This window comes from Chelon labrosus, assembly GCF_963514085.1.
Source record: "Chelon labrosus genome assembly, chromosome: 7".
Taxonomy (NCBI): Eukaryota; Metazoa; Chordata; class Actinopteri; order Mugiliformes; family Mugilidae; genus Chelon; species Chelon labrosus.
Genome location: NC_140343.1, coordinates 17,446,130 through 17,472,006, shown reverse-complemented (window position 1 = coordinate 17,472,006; position 25,877 = coordinate 17,446,130). Strand labels below are relative to the sequence as shown.

The 25,877-nt window shown below is 43.7% G+C and overlaps 1 protein-coding gene across 1 annotated transcript in view; it reads right to left on the bottom strand.

Annotated features, from left to right (window-relative positions):
• Positions 1-25,877, bottom strand: part of ncanb (neurocan b) — a gene marked incomplete at its 3' end in the record, with an annotated part of 110,234 nt that overhangs the window by 60,696 nt on the left and 23,661 nt on the right. The window contains exons 6-8 of the mRNA XM_084548803.1: positions 22,701-22,994; positions 20,937-21,794; positions 15,171-16,346 (exon numbers count right to left, since the gene is read on the bottom strand). Coding sequence (XP_084404929.1) covers positions 15,171-16,346; positions 20,937-21,794; positions 22,701-22,994 — 2,328 coding nt within the window. The remainder of the gene's footprint in view (positions 1-15,170; positions 16,347-20,936; positions 21,795-22,700; positions 22,995-25,877) is intronic.

Below are 25,877 nucleotides of genomic sequence, written 5' to 3'. Positions count from 1 at the left end.
GCATAGTGCCGTTGACTAGGCCAGGTATCTGATATCTTCTTGTTGGCTGGTAGCCGGCCAGCTGGCTGCTAGCCTTTTTTCCAGTTGGACTGGGTCTCTAAATGTGTTTTGCCTGGGATCTTGGCACAAGGGATGGTATTATCTTATCCGTGTATTAACGAATGATAAAGCATTATATATGAATGTATTCCATTTTTGTGAGCTTGTTCCAGAGCGTTGTGAGGCTGTGTTATGTGTAAGGACAGCAGTGCTTCAAACTAAATTCAAATTCAGTTTTTAGGATTCAGTCTATAAATATGACTGCACCAAATTCGTGGCAATTTGAGCTTTTTCATTCTGCACCAAAGCATTGGACTGACTGTTTGACGTACAAATCAACAAAGCTAAAAACTTAATATTTACATTGGAATCACTACACGACATGTACCTGCATGGTCTATAAACCCTTCCCTGTGCAATAATCTACATGAGTCACACATACTGACACTGACACGTCACATGGGCTACCAAAGATGAGTCTGACATCTGAGTTTCTCTGCCTGCAGTTTTAGTTCTAAATCTCAGCTAGACAAACGTCTCTGCAGGGTGAATCACAACCTAGACAGATATCTGCTGCAGTGGAAAAAGCGGCGAGCGTAATTGACAACTGAGGACCGGGTCACCGAGAAGTCTCAGAGAGGAAGTCTTCAGGAGGCAAAAGGTGAACATCACCAGTGACCATTCAGTCACACCACAGAGGGCTATACTCCAGCTCTGGCTTGTGCTGCCATCTGCATTAAAGCTGCACATAGCTCTTGTTTGCCAGTGCAAAAAAATGAGACGTCTCAAAAAGTAATCCGTAAGCTCCTTATAATTTTTAGTGCAAGGCATCACCAACTGATAAGGAAAACTAGAGCGAAGAAGGCAGGTGCCAACTGTTTATCCATGTATGTGGGCATGTATGAGTGTACGCCATAAATGTTAGGCCCAATTTAATCCTCAAACATAACCATTTACTGATATAATGCAACCAGCTCCTGCAACATTGCCTTAATAATGATTTTAGAGGGACATTTCCTCAGCTACAATCTACCCGCAGTGAAAACGTCTGCGGTAATGTAGACAGAGAGCTGAGCTGTGGCAGAATAGGACATTGATCCGATCTGCAGACAATTAGTAACGACTTATTACACACGAATGAGACAGTGTTCTTCGCCATCTGTCCACAAACGGTAGCCTGCAGGCTCAGTGGTGAAATCATAGGTACGGACTGTCTGACAACAGCAAAACCTCCATCCAAGGAAATGTTCTGCACGAATGGATAAACACGCGTGGAATCGGGCCACAACATCACAGGTAAGTGGTTTGGTACACGCTCGCATCAGGGCATTTATTTCTTAGAAGGCATTTCAGTGATAATTGGGAAGGACTGGGCATGTGTGTGTGTGTGTGTCTAAAGATGCATATACAAGTATAAACAGATTTTAAAAAGCCTGCGCAAGAAAGGACGGGGAGGGGATACAAATTAAAATTTAGCATGGAGAAGCACAAGTATGAGAGAGTGAGAGAGATGGACCGAATGAGGGAGAGTGAAAAAGTGTCAGCTAGGGAGGGACAGAAAGTCACAGAGGGAGCTATCATACATTTCTTCCTCTCTTAATGCTGGCTGCTCGCTTATGATTAATTACACACTGGTCTCAAAATAGGTCGCCTCTTCCATTGCTACTGTGCATCTTTCTCTTTCTTGGTGAAGGACGGAAAGAGAAACAGAGAAAGCTAATGTTTGAGGGACCAAGAGGAGTACTGTCCGTGCAGTGCTGTATGAGACAGACGCATGTTAAGCCTTACAGGGTCCAATGTGACACAAATTCAAAGTCACAAAATAGATAATGTAAAGTATTCCTCCCTGACACTGAGCAGATATTGCTACATCTCTTCCATCCTGTGCAGAGATTTATGAAAGGTGTTCTTCTGTGTGACATCCTACTGCTCCACGGGGTCACCTTAAGTTTTGTCGAAGCCACTCAGGAAAGAGATAATCTTAACGTTGTGGCATATTAGGGAAGACGCTCCTCGGTGTCAGCTCGCACATACTCCCAGGATTTCGAATGGGCCGTTAAAGAGGATTTTGAAATGTCTCGCCTCCTGTGAAGTCTGAAGCTGAGCGGTTAGCAAATTCCGCTGAACGGAGGGCCGCAGAAAAGGTTGTGCTGACAGAAACAGTGAACTCTGCATGAATAAACGTGCGATAAACGCCCACGCGCGGCAAAAAACCGCACACATGCACACTTACATTTACTGTATATACACCTGCTTATCACCCGCAGTGTGGCGGTGCTCAGACTCACTGAACCTTGTAATAGCTTTGCTGAGACAGAGATCATGCCTCAGCCTGTTCAAGTGTTCCCCCTCTATAAGCGTGATAAGCCATCACCTGGGCCCTGCAAGAGCCGCCCGGTTAAAATTTAATGCTACAGTACATCCCTAAAAGGTACTGAAGTACACACAGCGGTTAGAGTCAAATGAATGGCAGCGCTAAACTGCAAAGTATGGGCTAAAATGCTGCAATGGTGAAGCCTCTACTGGCCTGTGGTGTGAAATATTTATACTGCCACTTGCATGATGGGTACAGCAAACATGTGTTTTATATCTTTAGAAGAAATACATTATGCATAAGTGAAAGTAGCTCTATCAGTGCAGTATGTCAGCTGAGCCCATCAGTACAACTACATCTGGGGAAAGCTTACATTAAGAAGGCAGCTTATAGTTATTTAAGAAGGAAAACAGTTTTTCGTTGTCTGTACTTTTAGCATCCACAGGTTCAACACGAAATTTTCCATCACAGAAACATTACCTCGGCTAAACAGGACAAGTAATGAATGTTAACGACTTGTGTTGCAAACAGTTTAGGGACATTATTTTAACCACTTACTCAGATGAGCACTTGAACCATCGGCCTTTCATTGCACTTTGTTTGTTTGTGTGCACAACAACAGCAGATTGTATTAAACCATCTGCACAGCAGATATGTCGGTTTGTCGGCTCAGAAAAAGCACGGGTTTAACTGGCAACAATAGAAACTACAACATTACATTTAGTGGATCTGGAACTAAGGTCTACCATGTTGTGCAACCTGGGTCCCTGTCATGCTTACTGTGGATAATTAAAATTATTTCACAAAAAATAGCTATATTGTTATGCCTAAGATACTTGTCTATTATTTTGCAGCAATATCTACTGAAGTTAGCATGCTAACCAGCTAGCACCAACCTGTCATGTTTCATAATATCACTTTGTGAGTCAATGTAGCGTCCAGCCTTTACTTTGTCCTACCTGAGAGTCCCAGAGAGAGCTTAAACGGTCTGTGCTTCAAACTTTGTAGTGATCATGTTGAAGGACAGGACGTCAGTGAATGAAACAGGGAACGTGACGTAAGCTGAAGCGTGGAAAGCAATTGGAATTGGAAAGCTTATTCGACAGATCATCATGCAGGTTAGTTGTTGATTTTGATGCGTGTCTGGCAATGGCAGGCGTAAACACCGGGCGATCAGACGTCCACATGCCATAGAAATAAAAGAAAGACATTACTAACTACTCCTGGAACAAATTTACAATTTTTAAGATGTGTAAAACACACAGCTTGGGTAAAAATGCTGGAGTTTTCCTTTGTCTGGCAAACAGGAAGTGATGTGAGAGAGTAAAAGTGGTACAACATACAACCAAAAATGGTTCAGAAGTAAGAACACTATTTAACATGATCATGGCCAAAACTACAGGATGAATTTAAGAAACAGTTTGTATGAAAGTGGAACAGCCCTTTAAGACTTCCTAAATGTCCTAAAACCATCCTAAATGTCAACCAGTCAAAGCAACGTCTGACCAGACAAATCTACTGTTCACTGAATAGTCTCTATGACCTGCATGACACCAAATTTCCACCACCTCTCTCCTGACACGATGGACAGAGGCCAGCAGACTCTGAATATTATCCGTGTATCAGCGTCCCCTGGACAGGCAAGTCCCTCACTGCAGATGAGCTACAATTACTGCAACAGCAAGCTGAATACACACCGGGGAAATATAAAACCTATTTCTGCTGAAATATAGATAACACTTCTCTCTGGCGCAGAGATGCACCCCCTCAATGCAGTCTTAGATTACTTCGAGGTGATTGATTTACAGAGGTGAGCTACGCGAGAGCGGCCAAGAATGTCAGAGGAGCACAGAAGGAGAGACGGAGCGAGACAGAGGTTACGTTTACTTGTTGGTGGAGCGGCTCTGGACTCTGCTGATGATGTCAGCGCCCCAGCTGCCAGTCTGCGGAGTCAGACAATTTAATGTGCGCAGGAGTATTACACTAAACTCTCCAGCCCTGCAGTGTACGAGGTCATGCACACAACGGAGACGGTCAGCAAGGATCAACTCCCCGAAACCAATCTTCACGCTCTCCTTTTGCCAGCCTGAACCACTACATAACATACTTATGTGTTGTGGCATTAACAATGTGATAAAACGAGAGACAAAGCTAAACAGAATTAGTTCATGTTTTAACATGTTTTTGTCATTTCTGTTGGAATACTGTGTAATTGTCACGTGTAAGGTCCAATTTGAAGTTTAATGATAAAATCAAATGGTTCTGATGATTTATTTATTTTTTCTCCAGCATTTGAAGTCACGACTGATTGGTTTGTGAAGGTGGGTCTAAATCTGTTGCTACGTCTCACAGCGTGCAGGCAAAAATTTCAACTTTTGTCTATATTTATAGTGATAAAACCAATCAAGACACACGACTGTTAAGTTCACAGCAGTGAGTAACATACGGTCCGAAGAAACCTGTTGAATACCATTTGATCAGGTGACCAGAGTGTCTGATCCGCCCCAGAGCGTTCCTAAAACTGGCAGGAAGTCAGAGCTCGGGGACAAAGTGACAAGTTCTATACGTTCTGAATGGGAGCTTGAAACCAGCTTGACCACATCAAAAGCTGCAGACGCCACCCTGCACCCTCGGGGAACGCGTTCATATCTCAGAGGGAAGGCCGTACATGGAGCAGGTGTAGTGATGTGATTACTGTACTGAGCCCGAGAAGAGCAGACTCTGACAAAGTAGGATTGATGGGCACTGCAGGTGGAGGGAGCAGCTATTTCTGTCTGTCTGGCCACATGCTGAGCCCTGACTCGCTGCTCATACACACCTGTGAGAGAGTGTCTGCCCATGGGCGAAAGGGTGATAAAAGCACTGGATATAGACTGCAGCCTGTCAACTAATTTGATCCAATATAGTGATCCATTAATTATTTCTACGAACGCTTTTAAGTTGCAATCAACACCGGATTACTCAGATAACGAAGACTACCATGCCAAAGTATTAAACTGTTCCAAGATATTATTTATTTAAAAGTGGGAGTACTATCTATGTCACTCATATTTTAATGGAGCAAGTTCACGCTGCATGACTTCAAGGGGACACCCTTGCGGAGATGCAAAAACAAAAGAGGTACATGAACTTATATATTCCATAAACAAGACAAAAACTCACGAACAATTTGCAGTTTCTCTTTCAATTTCTATGCAGAGACCTAGCGTAAATTGAAACTTTCCACTCTTGACATCACCTCTTATCAGCTGCATAAAAAATGTTTTCCTCTCCTCTGCACAAAGCAACACACAGGCACGCACACACAAACGCGCAAACTAGGAAAAAGCATGACACTAACGATTAGCTACAGAGCCAGAAGCCCGAGACAGCAGAAAGCAGCCGATGCGCTCTTACTGAGTACCTTGTGGACCGAGCGTCACACCGAATCAGCTGCAGAGGACCAGGGAGGAGAGACACGGCAGCAGTTCAATACAACCCAATTCTGCTGGCGTGCACAGCGAGACTGACGAACAAATTGCGGGTCCGTTGTTACAAGAGCGGCACTTGTAGCGCCTCCGTTCACCCTAAATAAATTGCATTATCTGGGCTGTCGAAGAAGCAGGAAAATAATCCATTCTGGCTTATCATCACAAACACATTCAATACACTTGGGCTTTTTTTTCTTCTTCTCTCGAATGTGTCTTTGCTCTCATTTTCAGGACTTTGTGAGATAATACAGACTCAACTGAATTACTTTTTTGGAATCCAACAATATCTTAGATGAACACAGATCTGAGAGAAGTCAGAAACTGTCAGTGACGTTCATAGCTTGAATTACTCATGGGGTGACGGAGAGAACTTGTATTGTTACACGTCAAGTGATACTTCAGTATGGTGTATGTGCATGTATGCATGATTAATATGCAGCCAAAGTACGTGTGCAGTGAGCACAGATGAGAGTACAGTTACACATTCGTAATATTATCAGCAAGACTCGGTATGTCCCTGACCTTGAAATCCATTGTGTCCCTCTCAGCACACGAAGGTCTGAGACAAGGTGTGACTGTACAGGAGGAGCATGCAAATCAGGCAGCAGGACAAGAGGTTGGTATTGAGGTGAAAACTGGATGTGCATTATTTATTTGAAGGAAGCAGGCCTGACATGTGTTACATATTGTAATTGATTCTGTTTGAAAAGTGTTAAATTTAAATACACAATGAACCACTGTGGGTACTTTGGTGATACGACGAAAAAAAAAAAAAAAAAAACAAGCTGCTGCACAACACCCACAAAAGCTTCTACGTCATCCCGTTAGTTGGATACAATTGTTCATGCGGTGTACAGACTGGACATAGTGAACAGGGAAAAGAAGTCCGTCCTACAATATCGTGACTGTATGATTATTTAGTTTCAATCTTAAATGGAGAAATATCCCAGACACACACTAGAATTCCAGTGCATCCTCAAATCAGATATAGTAAAGTACAGCAAACCACAAATCTTTCGAGCAAATACAAAAATGACAACCATGCTTGGATCCGCCGTCACTGACCTTGGCTTGGTGTTGCACATGTTGTGTTGTTTTGAAAGTATGCCATTACAAAAGAGTCTCAGACCAGAATGAAAAAGCAGGACGCATGCAGACTGTTTCCGTCCCTCCAAGGACACAACATGACATTAATTTCCAATCTCCCCCAATCATTATGTCCTAAAACTATTGAGGTACCCACAGTATGAGTAAGCGAACAGACTTAGGTCCCCACAACACATGTAAAACAGGTACACACCCACACACACACACATAGCTAGGGGTCTCATGCTCCCTTGCATGTATGTGGGCAGGAGGGTTTGTCTGGCGACTTGTTTAAACCTCGACAAAGAAGAACTAGTTTACATGACCTCACTGTCCTCAAATTCACAACTGCAATTTGCAAACATACACTTCCCCCGAAAGCTCATCAAACTCCATTATTTACACTCCCACAGTCACCACCTCTTCCTATTTACAAAGCTTCCTCCCCTCGAGAATTGCGCCCCCCGCCCCCAAATCCATGAATCCTTCCTGCTGGGACCGATCTGTGGGTGTATCTGACATGCCCTACATGAAGGGACCCCTAAACCTTTGTACCCGCTGAGGGGCTGGCTGCTGCATGATGCGTTGTGACTGACGCTGGGAGCCAGACACCCCTGCCACTGCTCCTCTCCGCCTTCAGCGCCGGCGAGAGTGAGAGGGAGTGAAGTCAGTGAGGCAATCTGGCAGCTCAAAACCCCCAGCTGGGTGCACTCATCCTCGCCGCTGCCACTCCTCTGTTGCTCAAAAATACTTCAATTTGAAATCATACATTTCTCTGTTAACCTTGATGGCAGGCGGCTCCATTTTCGACGGCGTGTGCTCACAAGTGTGACTGGTGGAATTACTGATGGATACGTGCGTGGCTGACGGAAAATGGAGAATGGAAATGCAAGGGCGACGTATCAAGGATGCTGCTATTCAAACCTTGTTGGTTGTGCTGAGTCTAATAAATCTAGGGGTAATAAAAGGGGTCTGTTCATGCAAAGAGAAAGTGATCTGAATAATGCTACAGCTGCAAGCGTGTCTCCTTGCTTTGACCTCTAAGGGGACAGACCTGTTAGATAGAGAAGTGAAATATCCTTTCAGCCAAAGGAAGCAGATCCCCGACGTGTTACCTGATGGTGCCTGAATGCTCCATTGTAACAGTCACATAACCCGACCAGGTTGGTCTCTCCTGCTCTGCACAGCCACACAATGACTCCATACAGAGGATTATATGCTTTCTGACAACACGCTGTCAAACCCTCTGTTTCAATCCATCTCTCCCATCATCTCCCAATTGGTGACACACAGAGGGGACGCTGTATTTTGCTTTATGAATCTCTACGCACCCTCAGGGGCCCTAAGACTGAACCTGACAATAAACACTTACAGACAGGGATTCATTTTGGGAAGAAATAAAAAAAAAAAAACTTTTCTCAGGGAATTGCTGGCTGTGTTTTTAATGGGGTGACATATGGCTCAGCAGAGGGCTTCTCTTATCTGGTTTAGAGAGGCGGCTAAGTTAAAACGTCTACAATTAAATAGGGCCCAAAACGCCTCTGCCAGCATTTGATGGTTTCATTTGTTGTGTGGCTAAAAAGTTTTACTATTTCTAATTGTATTCATCCTTGAGTCGGTCGTTTTGAATGTTTCCAGGAGGCCAAGAGCAGCAAATGTTTACCGTTTTTGGCTGACAAGGGAATAGCACATTAAGTTATGAAAAAGAGGGAGAAAGGACTACAAATCCTCTCACAACAGTGTTTTATGCATATATGAGCACAAAGCTGCGTAATAGCAAAACAAACACATGTTCAAAAGGCGTATGTTGTACACAGGGAAACCGACAGCTGACGCTTAGGAGCCATCGTTCCTGCGTTAGTGAGGTTACTATTTCACTTTGGTCTGGCTCCCAACAGATCTTTGGAGGGTTGTGAGAAAATATTCATATAAACACCAACAATTCTACCAAAGATCTGCTACCGGAAGCAGTCAAGAGAGTCAGTCATACATCTGCCATAATGGGAGCTCTGGGTCATACGATCTAAAAAATAAAATACAGCTGCCAGTGACAGGGCTCCTACAAGCTGAATAATCACCAGATTTTGTTGTGGCAGCAAAGATAATAAAGCATTTTTATGATGCCATAAAAATGCCTGTTGACGACAGCTTTTCTGTGCTTTTTCGGGCTCACCGCAGAATAGTAAACCAAAATGGTGATGGCGTTAGCTTTACAAACATAACTGTTTGTTTCATTGACTTTTACATGTATAAATCAGCACTTTCCATTCCCCAAAATGTCAGTGAACACTGATAACAGATATTTTGCTCCAGCACTTTGCCTGCTGGACAGAAATTCCCTTACTGAATTATTCACAAGGTGTGATTTACTTTAACAGTTAAAGACCAACAGCACTTTGCAAAAGTGCAAATATTTGCCTTTTATATCACTACCTTTGATAAAATGACCTCTCTGGGCACAGCACTTGACGTAATCCACTGAGAGACGGCATGTTTTGAGCTGCTGGGCTTACAAACACACACGAAGACAAGACTAATTGAATGCTGAAAACTGCTGTGTCAACAAATTCAAGACATCAGATTTGACCTGTGTAAATCTCTAGGAAGTCCACATCTGAACTTCCTAGTTCCTTGTTTCACTGGGGGCGTTGTATTTCCTCAAGGCTGTTTTATTTATTTAACTCATTGTTCTTCTTATCTATGTTTATTTTTCTGTACCTACATGACATTGCACTACCAAGGTTAAAGTTAATATTAGCATTACTGACAGTGCGAGTGAAAAGTAGATCTTCCAGGTTATAATACTGAATTTGTGTTATCTAATTGTTCATTTTTCTTCTTGCATGCTGATTATACACCAATCAGGAATAACAGTATGACCACTGACAGGAGAAGTAAATAACATTGATCATCTTGTGACAATTCAATGTTCTGCTGGGAAACTTCTGGACCTGGCATTCATGCGAATGTTACTTAGACGTGTACCACCCACCTGGACCAGACCAGGCACCCCCACCCCATAACAATGACACTTCTTGATGGCAGCAGCCATCCCCAGCAGGATGCAGCCTGACACAGGCACACACACAAAAATGATTTAGGAACAACTCAAAAAACATGAAAAACAGCACAAGGTGTTGACCTGGCCTCCAAATTCACTAGATCCTAAACTGTTCAAATATCTGTGTGATGAGCCACAGAGTCCCCTCCCCTCAACCCATAGGACCCAAAGGCCCCCACTAACAACATCCTGAGAAGGCCCATGTCCATTCTCTGATGAGTCACAACTGTTTTGAGGGCACAAGGGAGACCTACACAATATTAGGAAGGTGGTCATAATGTTATGCCTGATCGGTGTAGGTCCCCTCTTTTCTTTTCTGCAAAATGAAAAGCAAATAAAACTGTGCTTGACAGTGTGTGTTGCTAGCAAAGCCACATTTGTCATAACATTTCCAAAGAATGTGTTTGAGGTCTAATTTATTCATTCATGTGGGTGGAAGTGAACAGCTCTACAGCTCTGTATAATGCCACAGATTTGTACTGTGCTACTTTTGCTAATTGCTAATTTGTTCGAACTGTTTTGTTAGCGTGATAGCTGTAGTTTAGCCTCGATGTGGGAAGTTAGGGCCGCATTGATATCTGTTCTGCATCATAAGAAGAGTTACATAATACCGACACTACTGATAGCCCTGCTTGCCGCCTCAGGTTTCAAACATTGGTTATTGTCCACAATAACAAAGTACTGCGATGCCTGCTGTCTCAGATTAGAACCGCTAGCACGGACATACCAAACTCATGTCGCATTTGTCCGGACCAAAAAGTTACACTGGAGCACACCATAAACCCTAAAGCTGTCTAGCTAGCACAACCAGCAAGTGGCAGTAAACTGTATTTGTCATTCAAAAGGGGAAGCCGGAAGAGTTGAGGGATTAGGAAACGAGGAAGAGCTACAAACCGTCATACACAGCTCACTTCTCCTGATTCATGTTGATCTACGGTTTATCCATCCTAAATGATCAAGTAGTTGCAAAAGTATTCCCATACTGAGATGCTCAGATGAGTAAAACGAGGAGAGACTTCTGTATTTGTATGTCGTTTGAAATTGGTTGTTTTGTTTCGTATCATTTCCTTTTCTCCGCTTCCTTTTTCTCTTATCATGCGCTGGTTCTCTAAGCTGAACAGACAATCAGAGAGATCTCTCCGACAGATCTGTTCTGCCACCAATTCAACATGCCGGATCAGCGGCCCGACCAGTGCCAATGATGCGGGACACGCCGGAACTAGAGTATCCGACGCTCATCGATGCCCCAACACTAACAAACGGCCAATAAACAGCTTGGTAAAGATCAGGAAACTCAAAGCAATGAGTAGCTGTGGCATGATATACTGTTCATTCATGTACTATAACCACCAATCATGCAAGAATGATTAAGCTCAGTTGGAGTGTTTGACTTTGCCAGTAATGAGAAGGCACTGATTATGTGTCTCTGCTCGCTGTGAGGGGCAATTATGAGATTTTAATATTTTTGTAATAAATGGTTTTGTTTTATAACTCTAGCAAGGGCTACAGCATTTTCCCCCAGAATTAAGACAGGTGTTCACAGAGAGTTGCACATCAGGGACTTCACGCTAATTCTTTGGATTTTCGACTGATATGCGTTATCTTTATTAACAGTCGGCGATGTACACAAAAGGCTCAGCGTGATTTCTCAGCAGAGTCGATTTAAGCTCATTTTCAACACTTTGGTTGCTCCGTTATTCCCATGGTTAACAGGATACAAAGAGCCTGTGCTCAGTCAGCACAGAGCCGTGTGTTTCATCCCACACCACGATAGAACCCAGTGTCCCTCAAGGCTGTTCTTTAACAAATCCCATTCATTTAATAAGCGGCAGGCAATAGCACGGGATTAGATTCAGAAAGAATGCTTGATATGGAAAAATGGTGGAATTACACCATGAAAAGAAAGAAGAAGAAGCGAGACCTGAAGACGGGAAGCTGATGGATGGACATAAAGGGAGGCGGCTCATTTTTTAAAAATACCTGCGACTCGAAGTGAATCCTGCTGAGGCTGAGGATTGTATGAGGGGCAGGTACGGTTAGACAGCAATTGACTGCCTTGTGTTGTATCACATTGGAGTTCAAGAGGCTATCAAAACATTGTGCAAGGGAGAGTCATAACAATGACCAGAGGAGTAATAAAAGACATAAAGTTGGGGAGACAGGAAGTGAAGGGAATGGAAAAAAAAAAAATAGTAAGGCAAAGATAGAGAAGAGTAAGGAGGATAGTGAGGAAAAAAAAGATAGGAGACACATGGAGGGAGAGGCAGGAAAATCAATAGACTTCTATATGCAGCAATGAGAATGTGCCCTCTCGCTGCTCCAGGCAGCCGATCCAAGGACTTCAACAGCCAGCAGACAAGCTGAACATCTATCCACAGACCCACACTGATAATATGCCACCCCAGCCTGTGCCCGTCTCCATTTATCTCCCTCTTCCACCATAATACACACAAACAAGCACGCACACTAACCCCTACACACACACACACGTCAACCTATTGGCTCTTCTCCTCCAAATTTAACACTCTAATTTGGTTGAGGGCCGGCTGCCATGTTATTGATGTTGCCAGAGGTCTGATCCATCTTGAGCCCGGGACAAGGCTCGAGTCAAGACGACTATAACTCATAGGCATCCTGTCCCCTGGTTGCTAGAGTATCAGACCGGCATTGGTAATTTAAAGCCTGGACAGACAGCCGATATTACTGTATGCACTCCTTTGCTTCATCACCCCAAAGGGCAGGGCGCCAGCAATCCGAACCATTCGGTAAATTTCCGTGCTTGTTGGAATGCACCGGACCATAAATCAATTTTGTAACTTTTTTTTTTGTGCTGTTACAAACTTTAATAAATACTGCTTTTTGGATTAGTCAATATGGAAATGAAGATATGAGCAATTAAAAAAGAAATAAAACGAAGTGTGTTTACTTTCTCCGAGTGTTCGCAGAAAAGGATTAAGACTTATTCTGTTTGTGATGGTGCGACATGTGGGATGGATTATCGAGATTTACTCCTGAGCAGGTTTGGCATGCTGGTGCGTCTTCAGGTATATTAAGGTTTTTTGTTTTTTTTTAATGTGCGTGTATGTCCACCCATCTGTGTGGGTTTAGCTGGAGGCCAAAGCGACGGGGTATTGGAAAAGCTGGATTTGCTGTTATGTACCAGTGTCTTATCACATAGATATACGGTCGAATAAGATACAGAGGGGCTGAGTCTGTTCTGATAACAAACAATGAATGATGATTGGAAGGAAGCGTAGAAAAATAAAGAAAAAAAAAGAGAAAGGAGGAGGGAGGTGGAAAAAAAGAGATGAGGTGGAGCTATGTGCTCCCTGGAGGCCCACGGGACTATGTTAGTGTAGTCTCTGATCATTGATTAAAGCGGTTTATGTACTCCTGCCCACAACATTGTGGAGGACACATTCCCCTCTCTCTCCCTCATCTCCCTCCCCCAACTCCCTATATTTCCTCCCCGGTGCTGTCCATCGTCCTGCCCTTTCCCTCTTCTCCATCTCTCCGTCTCTGCTGCAATGTTTAGACAACCATTGCTGTTATTTCCCCTGAACTAAAAACTGACAACTAAGAAAGGTCACACAGAGGGAGGGGTCTCACGCTTCTAATCACTCGACAAGAGAATGGCCACACACTCAATTCAGACATCGCCCTGATAAAGACAAAGCGTCCTCTTGTACTGACTGCTTTCTTTTAAATTTTCTTATGAAATAAACAGCAGGATGCGCAGCAGTGAGCACAGAGTCCGAAATTGAATTTAAAAAAAGGCAGAAAGTGTCCTTGAGCTGCCCAGTTACATTTATTTTTTCTAAATGAAATCAATCTGAAGTATTTACACGTTCACTAAATTAAATGATTACATAGCGGATCACAGCGGGCATGCTCCAAGGAAAGCATTCAGAAAATGGGAAAATATTGAATGCAGCACTCGACCTCAAGCAAACAAGACGGGCAAGCATTGAGCCTTTGTTATTGGTTTGCTGTGGTGCGTTCTCCTGAAATCACAATCTCATCAGAATATCCTCCTCCCGCTGTTATTAAAGTTACGAAAGGCAAGTCCCCGGCTTCAGACGTAAACCAGAAAACACCACTTGACGGAGTTCACTTGGTTTCTGTGGGAGAAAACTCACTACTCTGATAATGGTCGCTATTTTTATAAGATGCGTGTACAGTACCAGCTCAGTCCCTTCCACGTGCGGACTTAAAAATGCACTTTACTAAGCAGAATGACTAATGATCATAACTTAAAGATGCGTTCCCAGGAAATACCAGGAGGACAGAGCTGAGGATGAATGAGTGGCATCACTTAAGCAGAAACACACAATGAATCTTGCAATCTCTCCAGAAAGACACACAAAACACAGAGCAAACACATTTTGGCTGTTAAGATTACAAATTTAGACAAGGAAGAAATGAGTGTTTGCAGTGTTCATTTACTTTGTGGTTGTCTGCCACAGTAGCAGGTCCATTAACTATCAAAAGAAATCAATGCGAGCGTGCTGAGACATCGGCACAGACACTGCTATTATTGTGAACAGCGAGTTTGCGGGTAAAGTGCAAGGGAAGGAAGTTGAGCTGAACACCAGAGAAGGAGCAGAGTGAACATGAACAAACTAGAAAATGAGAAAGGAGAAGAGACCACGGTCAATTACGAGTCCCATCTTGTAGTTTGTGTCTACATTGATTTGTTGGGGACTGGGATCTCTGCTTCTACCCAGTTCCCCTAATTGCGCTCGCTCTGACCCACTAATTACTTCCCTAATACCTAGTTGGTTTCACCTCACTGCACTGCCTCGCTGTCTAGAGCTGTCTCCATACCGGCGTGGGAGGGAGGGACAAGGAAAGGAGGAGGATGTGAATGCAAAAGGAAAGAACCAGGCTGGATTAAGAATGCATGATGTGTGACAGAGCAAGGGGACCGAAAAGAAATGTAAAATGAAACAGCAAGCGACATTGGTATGGAAACAGAGGAGTATATGTTGTATATTTGAGGCGGTTTGCAGAGGTTGTGAACTCAGGTGGAGGGCATGCGGCAGTGTTTTCATGCTGCTGTCATCGTACTGTTTTTCACCTCTCTTTGAGCTGCATACATAATTAAATAAATGGCAACTGATTAGGCAATTACTCGTAATCATGATATTGATGATGGCAGTTAAGTTTTTTCACTGGGAACACCATGGAGCTAACTCACCTGATGGGATCAGCCCAAACGCCCAGTTGGGTACGAGAACGTCAAATGGTTTGTTTGCGTCTTTGCTGTCTGCCGTCACAGAAGTATTGTGATCCTCTGATTTTGGGACTTTGGAAGGTGTCCAATGACTCCCCACGACAAAGGACTCAGAAACTGCAGATGTGGATTCAGCTTCTGTGGAGCCACGCCTGAAGTCTGATGCGGCGGTGGTCAACTGAATGACTCCAGTAGCAGTTTGAGATCCTCCACCGGTTGCTGGAGTTGCTGAGAGGTCGGGCAAGCTTGTAGTCGCTTCCTCCTCTTCCCGAACCCATGAAATGGAAATAGATGGCTCCTCTGTCTGGGAGCTGTCGGAAGGAATTTCTGTGGTGGTTGCCGTGGTGGCGGGGTCTGTCCTCTGTGCATCTCCGGCCGCAAGCTCCACGGTGGTCACCTCAGACGTTGTCAGAACGTCCATCAAAGCTTCTGTTGCCATCACCTCATTCCTGCTCGTGCCTTTGCTCTTCTTCCTAAGAACTGGAGTGAAACTTGATCCTGAAGTACTCTCCGCTCTGCGCGACGAGGCAGAAGAGAGGTTGTCAGAAGGCCGCTGGACGTAGAGGATCTCTCCCCTGGCCTCCTCTGCTGTGTCTGGCTCCTGGGATGCTGGAGGCGGGGTAGTAGGTTGCTGCACTAGCTGCCACAGGGACATAGTAGTTTGCGAAGCCACAGTGACAATATCACTCTGGCTGAGTGAAGATTCGTTTTCAGGTTTGACACCACTGTCAGCCAAATTGTTGACTTTCAATCCAAATCCAGGAAAGTTGCTCCCCTCTCCACTCCCCTCTATCTCCCATGATGTACCTCTTGTAGTTGGAATATTAGCACCTTCTGCATCCTGCTCCTTTCCTTCCCCTGAATAGTTTTCAGGGTTGTCCTGCCGAAGGGAGGTGGGCAAGGTCATCATTTCTAGCGGCCCCGCTTTGGCTTCCATCGGCTCCCAGGTGGAATGCTTACCCACATAGGCCACATTTCCGGGAGGGCCTAGTTTGGAGCCACGCATGGACTTGATAGCCCACTGAAACTGGCTGCCGGAGCCGGGAGCAAAGGGAGGACCTCCTCTGGGAGTTTGAGGACTGGATATGTTGACACGTTCACTGGGGGTTGATCTCTCAATCGTAACTGATGCAGGGAATCCTACAGGGAACAAAGAGACAGAACAGACTAATTAATACAATCCCAGCATCGGGGGATGGGTGGATTTAATTTTATGGATGTAGAATTAGCAATTAAAAATTCAAGTCTGGCTTACAAGGATCAAATGAAACTTGTTCAGGGTGCATAGTTTAAAAATGATTATGGAAACATAATGTCTTAGCAGGGGCACAGATTCACTGCAAACAGTGGCTTGAGTCAAAAACGGTGTGAATTTAACCAATTCCCTTACTCTGTTGTGTGGACTATGATTTCTTTCACAGTTTTTCTGAACTCACCTTGCACTCAATTTTGAGATAACAGAATGAATCAGCTCAACTCAGTGTAGGAGGTGGGTTAAGAATTAAGGAGATTTGAGACTGTGTTCCAGGCTTGTTATGTCGTTTACAATGGAAATCACCAGTTTAGAAAAACTGAAACGTTTGATTCAGATATTAAGTCATAATTTGATCATTTGAAGCAACACTATGAGTTAAGATTTATTTATGAGTAATAACATACTCGGGTATTATCAGTGGTTTGAATAAATTTGACTGGTAATCAGTTTGACAACTAGTGTACAACTACCAGTACTCCACAGCATCAGTGTACCAATACCAGCGGTGCTTTCTCATTCTCTTTTTTTCTCGTCACTCATATAATAGCGTGTTGTTCTGAGCTCAGTTCAGAGCCTCCACAACCACTTTTGGAGGATTAAGTTCACCTTGCCTACTTTGCTAAGAAGTACGTGTGCACTGCTGCTTGAAGCTCAGCTACAGAATGAGTATTTGGTACATTTGCAGCCCAAGACGTGCGGTTTACAGACGAGTGCGCTGACATGTTGACGTTCCTAATACAAAATCTGAAAGTGTGAAGAAACTTCAGCGTGTCACACCCACTCTGCTCTGTGAAGTGTGTCTATGCATGCACAGTTGTGTACTTGAAAATAAAATGCTCGGTTTTGCTTTTTACTTGCACTTGTTTTTTGTGCACTACCTCAAGAAGCTTTCTTTAAAAATAGTGAAGATATATTTTGTTTTCATGTTATATCCTTGCTGTGTTTCTCTTTTAATAACAATTTAAAGTTTTATGTCCTCAGAATTGTGGCAATTTTTCCTGTGAAACTAAAAATGGTATAAAAATATCGAGTTTTTGTAAGGTATTGTATCAAAGTTACAAATTCCACTATTCTAACAACAATGGAAACAACCCCGCAAATGTATTTGGACTGCAATTTAAATATTCCTCAGTTCTTTGGAGAACAAATGTGTGAAATTTCCCAATTTAAACTGTATCTATTAAGTGTAACATAGTGTTAACTGTCCTTCTGACAGTTTGCTAAATATTTGCATTTACAAATACAGTGCGGTATAAAGATGTTAACAACTAACTGGGATTTATTTTCCCTTTTTTTTTTCTGTTTTAAGATGTAGGCAAATCGCACGCTTTGGATTTCTTTCCTCACCAGTGGAGCTGATCAAGTTGCCGGAGTCTGGAGACAAAAATGGGGCCCACCCTTTCGGAGGGGTGAGTGCACGTGCACACACAGATAAACACACACCAAAAGGATGCGAGGGTGTATTCAAATGTAATTTCACACTCCTCTTCTCGGCCCCTGTTTTCTTGATCCCTGTGGATTTCTTTTACCCAAAACAAACTCTTGCTGGAATACACTTGAGGGCGGTGAAAGAAGTCATGTGGAAAAACGCAGGAATGACTGGCTCCACAAGAAGCTCCATCTAAATGTGTTCATTTAGATGAAGTGGTCCACTGTACCTTATCAGCTTACGGCCTTAAACCAGACTCTGTCTACACCATCAATAATTCATTATGTCTGCATGTGTGTGCCTGGGTGTGTGTGTTGTGTTATTTTTAAGGGCAGCCGTATTACCAAGAGGCCCAGCTAGTGTTGGTGCTGTCATCACAGCCCCAGTTTGGCTGTCCTCAGTTCAGTTAAGTTGCCAGAAAAGAAAAGCACAACAAATAACCTCAAGAGAGAGAGAGAGAACATACACAAATATGTTCATGCATAAAATATTTAAGGGTATGTAAATTATTCAGAAGATTCGCTGTTGCCTTATGCCTAAGTGAGGCTTACGAGTCTGAAGTTCATTTCCATAAGAGCTATGCAGCCCGGCGTAATTGTCCTATTAATAATCCAAACAGCTAATTACATACTTTTACTACACACACGGATGGAAGTGAGAATAATTAAACGCATTAATCTGGTTTGATCATCTATGTAATGACCCATGTAATAAATAAAATGAGACAATTAGGCTTAGGTTTGGGTGATTTCGTGGCGCTATTTAGAGCATGGTGGAAGCACAGTTGTGAAGCTGTAAATCTGTCGGCGAAAAAAAAAAAGAAAAAAAAAAAGGCTGCAACTCAAAGCAGAAATGCTGCAAAAACAATTTTATAATAAACCGTATTCAGACAGTAATTGTGTGCTTCCACCGCGAGTGGATCCGCTGTGTTGACTCCACTTTACTGGAGTAAACGGGCTGAGAGAATCCCTCGGGTCAGGCAGACATGATATTAAATTGTGAAAGTGGAGGCTGACGACGGGAGAAAGAGAAAGAGAGCGAGACGGATGGTACCGACGCCACCTCAACCCATCTACAGATACCGCATCTAATAAAAAAGACTGAGCGGAAGTTATTGCACAGCCACGTGAATCATGTCAGGAGTATCTCTACTCGGTGTCGGCGCACAGACTCCGGTCTTCTATCACATGAATTCAGTCTCAGGGGTTGACAAGACTGGTGTGATACAGACATTCAAACATCAGTTGGTTCTTTCCATTAGGAGCTTGAGAAAACAACAGTTAAATAAAATGTTTAAAATATTTTTGATCTGCAGGGAAAATTATCTTTCTGCCTTCAGAGACCTTTTTTCCCCGATCTTTAGAATAATTTGAATCAATATTCAAATTCTTGGCAAATTCTCAGATGTGCTGTCTGCAGAGCAAAGCCTTGCAACCGCCACAATCAAAGAGGCAACATGGCACCATCAATCGCTAAGGAGTGTTGAGATCCAAGAGATAGCCTGCGGTGTGCAATAACCGAGTTAATTCAGCTCACTGATGCTGGTTTAAGAAGAGACATCGGCCGGCCGGCTTTCCATCACGGCAACATTAAAGCAAGAAGCGACTTCTCCCTCACCCTCCTTCCTCCGTCCTTCCCCGTCTTTCCCTCTTCCTCGCGCTATTACTGCCCCTCGTGTGCTGCCTTCCCTCGCCGTAGTGATCATTACCGCCTACCTTCAGAGAGCCGCTTCCTAATTGGCAGAGACGTACACGGGGGTTAGAGTGAACGGCGGTGCAGCCCAACCTCAACGTTAATTGGATAAGGTTGTGAATAATGCATGCCGACTAAAGCCCGGATTTTCATTAATACCTTAGGATTGGGTTGCTATGGGATTTCAGGTAGCACAGCAGTGAGCATTTATATTAATAAAGCCGGCAATTGCAAAGTGAGGAAAGCCTAACACCTTTATTGAATCATTCTTCTGGCTGTCTGTGCGAGAGTGTTTGTCTTACTTTGTATCCTCCCCTTTTAGCTGCTGCCAAGGATGTGTTATTTGTGGTGGCCATTAAAGGAAAAGCTGCCTCCTTCAACCCAAGGCTGCGGTGCACTTTCTTCTTGGCTTCCGTCCTATACATTTCTGCACTGTGCTGTAATTTGCCGCCACTGTAGATACCTCGCTCCTGTAGTTATTGGTTGAGCAATCTTCCAGCCACAAGCCGGCCCTTTGATCTTTAGTCTACTCCTTCCATGGCGGTTATGAAGCAGAGGAAGTGATTTTGCTGGGCGCTTTTAAGAGCATGTGAGCTGCAAACTGTGACCCGGTGACCTTTTCTGTCCTCGGGTTCGTTGCACTGCATCGTTTCTGAAGGTAATCCACTCCACGGTGGATGTAACCTGTCTGACAAGGCCCTCAGGTTCTTCAGCGCTCGCCCATGCAGCACGCGCACACGTCCAACGCCTACATTTGCTCGCCATCCTCCCCGAAGCATCTGTCCTTAAACACGCTCCTTCAGCCTCTGCGACGTCTGTTAAGTTGCTTTGCTTTTTTCCCTCGTCTTAAACTTTGGCAAGTTTTCAGTTTAATACATCTTTGACTCCTTTAGATCACCATTAATTCAGGATGCAGGTCTGTTTTGTTTCAAACAAGTAAAACGAATGCGAGCAGACCTTTTATTTGTCTAGTTGTTGCTCTTTCTGACGCTATAAACAAAGCACTCCATCAAGAAATAAGAGAATGGAGGAGGAACAGTCTACACACAACATTTTGCGTTAATGTATGTGGTACATCCCTTCTGTTTGTTTGCAATTACGGTTTAATTAATTTTACAGCAATCCCTCAAATTGCCCTGAAGAGGAATACATTAAATCATACTCGAGGGAAAAGACAAGGGAAGGAATGGACTGCTTAAAAAGCACAACATGAACATGAACACATCCTGTATGCATTTAAACGCAACACCCCGCCACTTGAAATGAAACCATTTCGATTCAGTCTCATTTCTTTTTTAACCTTGCCTCTGTTTTAAAGGTTAAACACGCCTTTACACAGCCATGAAAGTCTTACCTTTAGCAGTGGATTGAGGGTTGTCTGCGGCTTGTTCTCCTGAATGGGTGCTTGTGTCAGTGCGCCCTGTATTTTGCACTGCAGGTACTAATCGAATCAGGGGCACCACCTCTTTTTCCTGCTCGGACAGACCCTCCTCTGGACTCTGCGGCTCACTGCTGGAGCCCCTGAAGGAAAAAGTGCCACTCCTGTCCTCCGTTATGGCGTTGTCCATGCTGCCCTTGTTTCCGCTGGATTTTGGTACGCTCAGGTTTCTTCCGGATGCTTCTCCATGCGTCTGGTTCCCTGCTGCTTTTTCTTCAGGCGCTGTGGGTCCCTCTTCAGTCTTGTTGCCCTCTTCATCCCCAGTCCAGTACTTAATGGGCATCAGAAGAGTGTTAATAAAGTCAGTCAGAATACTATTACTAGTCTGAGTCTGAGGGGTGGAAGAAGCTAGGGAGGATAGTGTTGGGGTGTCCAGTCCAAAGTAAGTTCCATCTTCTTCCTCATGGGCAGAACCTCCATGGCTTTCCGGGCCTTCGAGGTCAGACAGACCTAAGGCGTTACTGCTGTTTGTGTTGTCCGACTCGTCCTGGCTGGACTGGCTCGTGTTTGGTCCATCCTGTCTTTCATCCCAACCCTCCCCAGGATTCAAGTGAAGGACTACATGCTCTTCTGAGATCTCAGAGGAGTTGTTGATTTCAGCAATGGAGGGGACGCCCGCTTTGTCCAAGTCAACCAGGCCGGTCCAGGTGGAGGTCTTGGCAAAAGGGGCACTACGCTGGGCTTCAGTGGCTGAAAGCAGGGCCTCTGCTGCCGGGTTAGCAGTCTGGTACAAAGCCTGTGCCTCTGCAGCCTGGACCCCCGCTGGCTGGTGGGCTGCAACACATAACAACACTTCACTTGACCTGCATTATCACAATACAACACTAAACCTCACTTTATATATGTAGTCACATTAAACATCGGGTGGGTTAAATTTTACATGACACTTTTAAATAAAGAAGACATAAATTGATAGAGTCCATGCTATGTCAGTGAGATATTCACATGAACCAGTGTTGTCAAGACCAAAGTGACTATTAACATTTTTATCTAATTTTATCAGGCTGAAAGACATTGCTTGTTTTAAGTATTAATGTAAATGTGCATAAAACACTGCCATGAAGAGGTTCATCTATCAGCTGTTTGTTTTGACAGATTCACGGCAGCTTTTCTCTCGTGCTGCTCCTGTTTACTTAAAACAATTGGTTCACGCAGGCGTTTTGCCTCAGTGCTATTTTCATGCGCTGACATTGTGAAAGATGGAAGTGTCTTTGTCTTTTTTTTTTTTTTATCTGAGGAAATATACATTAATCTGCAATCTGTTTTAATCAGTGTAAACCAGAAGAACAAAAATAAGCTCTGGGATGATTATCTATGCTGTGTCAGTATTTGCTGTAAAATCAGTCCAGTGTGAAGGTGGAACTTATTCCAGTCACAGTTAGCACATGTTAAAAAGGACAAGGTCAGAGTTGCTGCAAACCCCAGCTGACTACTGTATTCAGGCTCTCGCTCCTATTAATTCCCTTTCCACCCTCTCTCCCAGGCTTCACTACACAGGACATACAAGGCCTCAAATTCACCAGGGGGGACACAAATGTCACACAATCTCTTCGCAATGCCTTCATCTGTGACACAAACATGTCTCGCTAATTAAAGATTAGAATGGGAAGCAAGTTCCAAGACCATGGCAACTGCCGCAAAGATGCTGCATCAACTGCGTCGTCGCTGAGCTCTCAGTACCTCGGTAGCAGAAGGCGTCGAACAGGGCTGTGGTGTCGGGGAAGCCGGTACGGTTGGGGTTGTTGTAGACGGTGCGCACGCCGGGCTCGTCTCCGCCGCAGTTCTTCCGCGGGACATTGATGGGATAGCGGACGCTGCCATCGGCCAGCCAGCCGGGATCACACTGGTCCAGACCGGCCTGCCAGGCCAGGTAGAGCTGCCCGACAGTGGCCAGCTGGGCTCCCAGGGAATGGCAGTGAGTGGAGGCGGTGGCAAGGCTCAGCTTCTCTGGCTCTGTGGAGTGGAAGACGTCACCTGGAAGGAGGAGGAGGAAGAGGACAGACGAGGATCTGAGTGTGTTACAGAGCACGGACATTTCAGCCCTTAGACCAAGATCCTTTTTGTTTAGTAGGCTTCCAGAGACAGAGTCTGTTTTAAGGTTGTTTAGTTGTATAAAGTGATGCTTCTGTTTCTCCTTATGCGTATAAGTCTGCAAAATCTCTGTTTTGTCAACTTGGTAAGAGAAATGGCAGAGGTGGAGATTAAAAAAATGGTTTACTTGCTATGCATAAGAATGCACTTCATTGTTGCCTACAATAATAAAAAAAAATATCAGTAACTGGAAGTACAGACTATGAACAGACAGTTCTTTCAAAGCAGTTAAAAAAAAAAGTATCTAAGACAAGTGACAGAGAGGGATAGAAGGAGAAGAAGAAAGCAGAAGAGTGTGAGGAAAGGTGCTGTTTGAGTTGATAAAATAGCGATGCGGAAATAGGGCAAGCAGCGCAGAGAGAGCGCAAGATGACCACCACGTCTACTAAGCACAAATAAAATTGCATGAATTAGATGATGTGCTCGTATTTCAGAGTGTGATGCAAACTATATGAGTTGAAGGAGAGCAGAAGTTGTGTATGTGGATCCAGGAGATACATCGAAAGAGTCAGGAATGATGACTCTGTTTTATTGAGCGGGGAGGAGACGGGTGAAGACAGGTCAGGAAGCAACTAAATCAAAGGATGAGTTAGAAGAGATGCAAGTAGATGTCTCAAATCGTAACTGAGAGACTGCTGAAACATTCCTAATTATTATGTATTTGAGACTACATTAAAAAATTCCACTCTGTTACCGTCATTTTTGTGAAGACCAAACCAAAATTAAATATATGGCCTGTTGGTGTGTACTGAATAACACAGTGGATAACAGAGCTTAATTTTCTTTTTCTTTTTTTAGTGAATGAGAAAAAAATTCACTAGCTATGTATCAGCCAATAATTTTAGTTTGACAGAGGGCAATTATCTGATGAGTGTTTCAATCAGCTCTTTAATTTCCCTGATAATGTTGTAAACTGCTGGATAAAGAGTCCGGAGGTGTTCGTGTAATCTTCTCAGCTCAGCATCTCAAACACATACGGGGTGCTCATATTGTCTATAATTAGCTGCGGAAACTCGTACTATCATCACACTTAATGACAGTTGTGGTCGTGCTGCCTCATAATAAGTGACCCAGATAGACTAACCCCCGGAGCGTGTCAGACCGCAGCGTTAAAAGGCTTTTCGTCATTATGGAATATGCAGGAGGTTAACAAAGTACCACAAACACTTCATTTTAGTCAGGCATGGAATTGATAGTAACGTAAATGCAGAATATATGCAGTGTTGATATTTAACTGCTGAGCCTGTAATTTCTCCCGAGGACAGACAATGCTCAGCCCAGCAGGGAGTAGGGAGTGACAATAATCACTTGCTAGAGGAACGTAGACCCTGACTCTACAGTCGAATGCTGGAGCAGAGTTGGAGTGTGGGATGTCACGCAATAACTTGGCTTTCAGTGGGTGGTGGGCCGACAACAGAGTGATGAGACCTCTGATAGCTTAAGTACACAAACCTCACAGGTAAGACACTCTAAATAAACTGTGGGTTGCAGTGAGTAAACCATATCATATATATCTTTAGATTTTAGAGGACTGTCTGAGCTGTGACTTGTCACAGTTGTCTTGAAAATGGAATTTAATTTACATGATTATTATTGGAACGCTAACAAAACCTGTTAGGTTGATAAGTTTTATGGACAACGCTCCAATACATCTACAAAATAAATTTAGAAGAAGAATTGTACATTAATCAGTGAGTTACACACAATTATATTGACTGTATTTTTTCTCAAGGTGTCCATTGGTAGGGACGAGAGTTTGTCTCTCTCTCTAGCACAGTCCTTGACTTATCTGAAGATATTTCAAGTAAAACTGTGTTATGTGTCATAGTTCTGTTGTTTTGATTCCTGTGTTCATGTTTTGAGTTTCGTTCATGTTTCATGTTTTTCAGTTTCCTGTTTTATTTTGTTAAGTTCTTGGTTTCCTGTCTTGTGTCCTTTCCCGCCTTTGTGATTGTCTTCCCCGTCTTGATTGGTTTCACCTGTTTCTCGTCACCTTCCTGTCCTGTAATTTCCCACCTGTGTAACTGTTTGCCCCGCCCTGATTGTTTTCACCTGTGTCTCCTCTGCCCTTGTGTGTGTGTGTGTGTGTGTGTGTGTGTGTGTGTGTGTGTATAGTCCTGCTTTTCCCTTTGTCCTCTGTCGTGTCATACTGTTTTCTACCGTTTCCCTGTGTTCCCAGTGTTTTCTGTCTCTAGTCCTGTGATGTTATGTTGAAAGTTTTGATTTTTGTTTTTGGTTCTCCTGCCATGTCAGCAGCGCTTTGTGTTTCCTTTTTGTTTAATTAAATTCAGTTTTTGCCTACTCCTGCCTCATTGTATAGTGTCCAGCATCTGGGTCCTACCTCTCCCTGAAAAAACGCGACATTATGTTAGAGAAAACTAGTTAGCCAGACATGCTAACAGTTGAAGCTAACATTACAACAGGAGTAAAAATGTGTCCATGGCAGGTATACTACTTTCTGGTAACAATCCAACTTTATAGATGTCAGAATGAATGTAAGCGTCCAAAATCAATCTTCCTGCTGCCCATTGAGTGTCTATCATATTTGGCATTATAAGTATGAATGAAAGGATAACAAGGGGTTAATTTGAACAAAGCCACCGATGTTTGGTCACCTGTTCTTGGACACACCTCAAATCAAAAAGTTTTTGACCCACTTCTGACCCACTTAGCTCATGCTGACATGAGGCATAAGTATCACATCTGTACTGAATACTGTTCCTCCTTCTCACTTCTATGAACTCTCCTCCTCTTCCACTTCCTCCC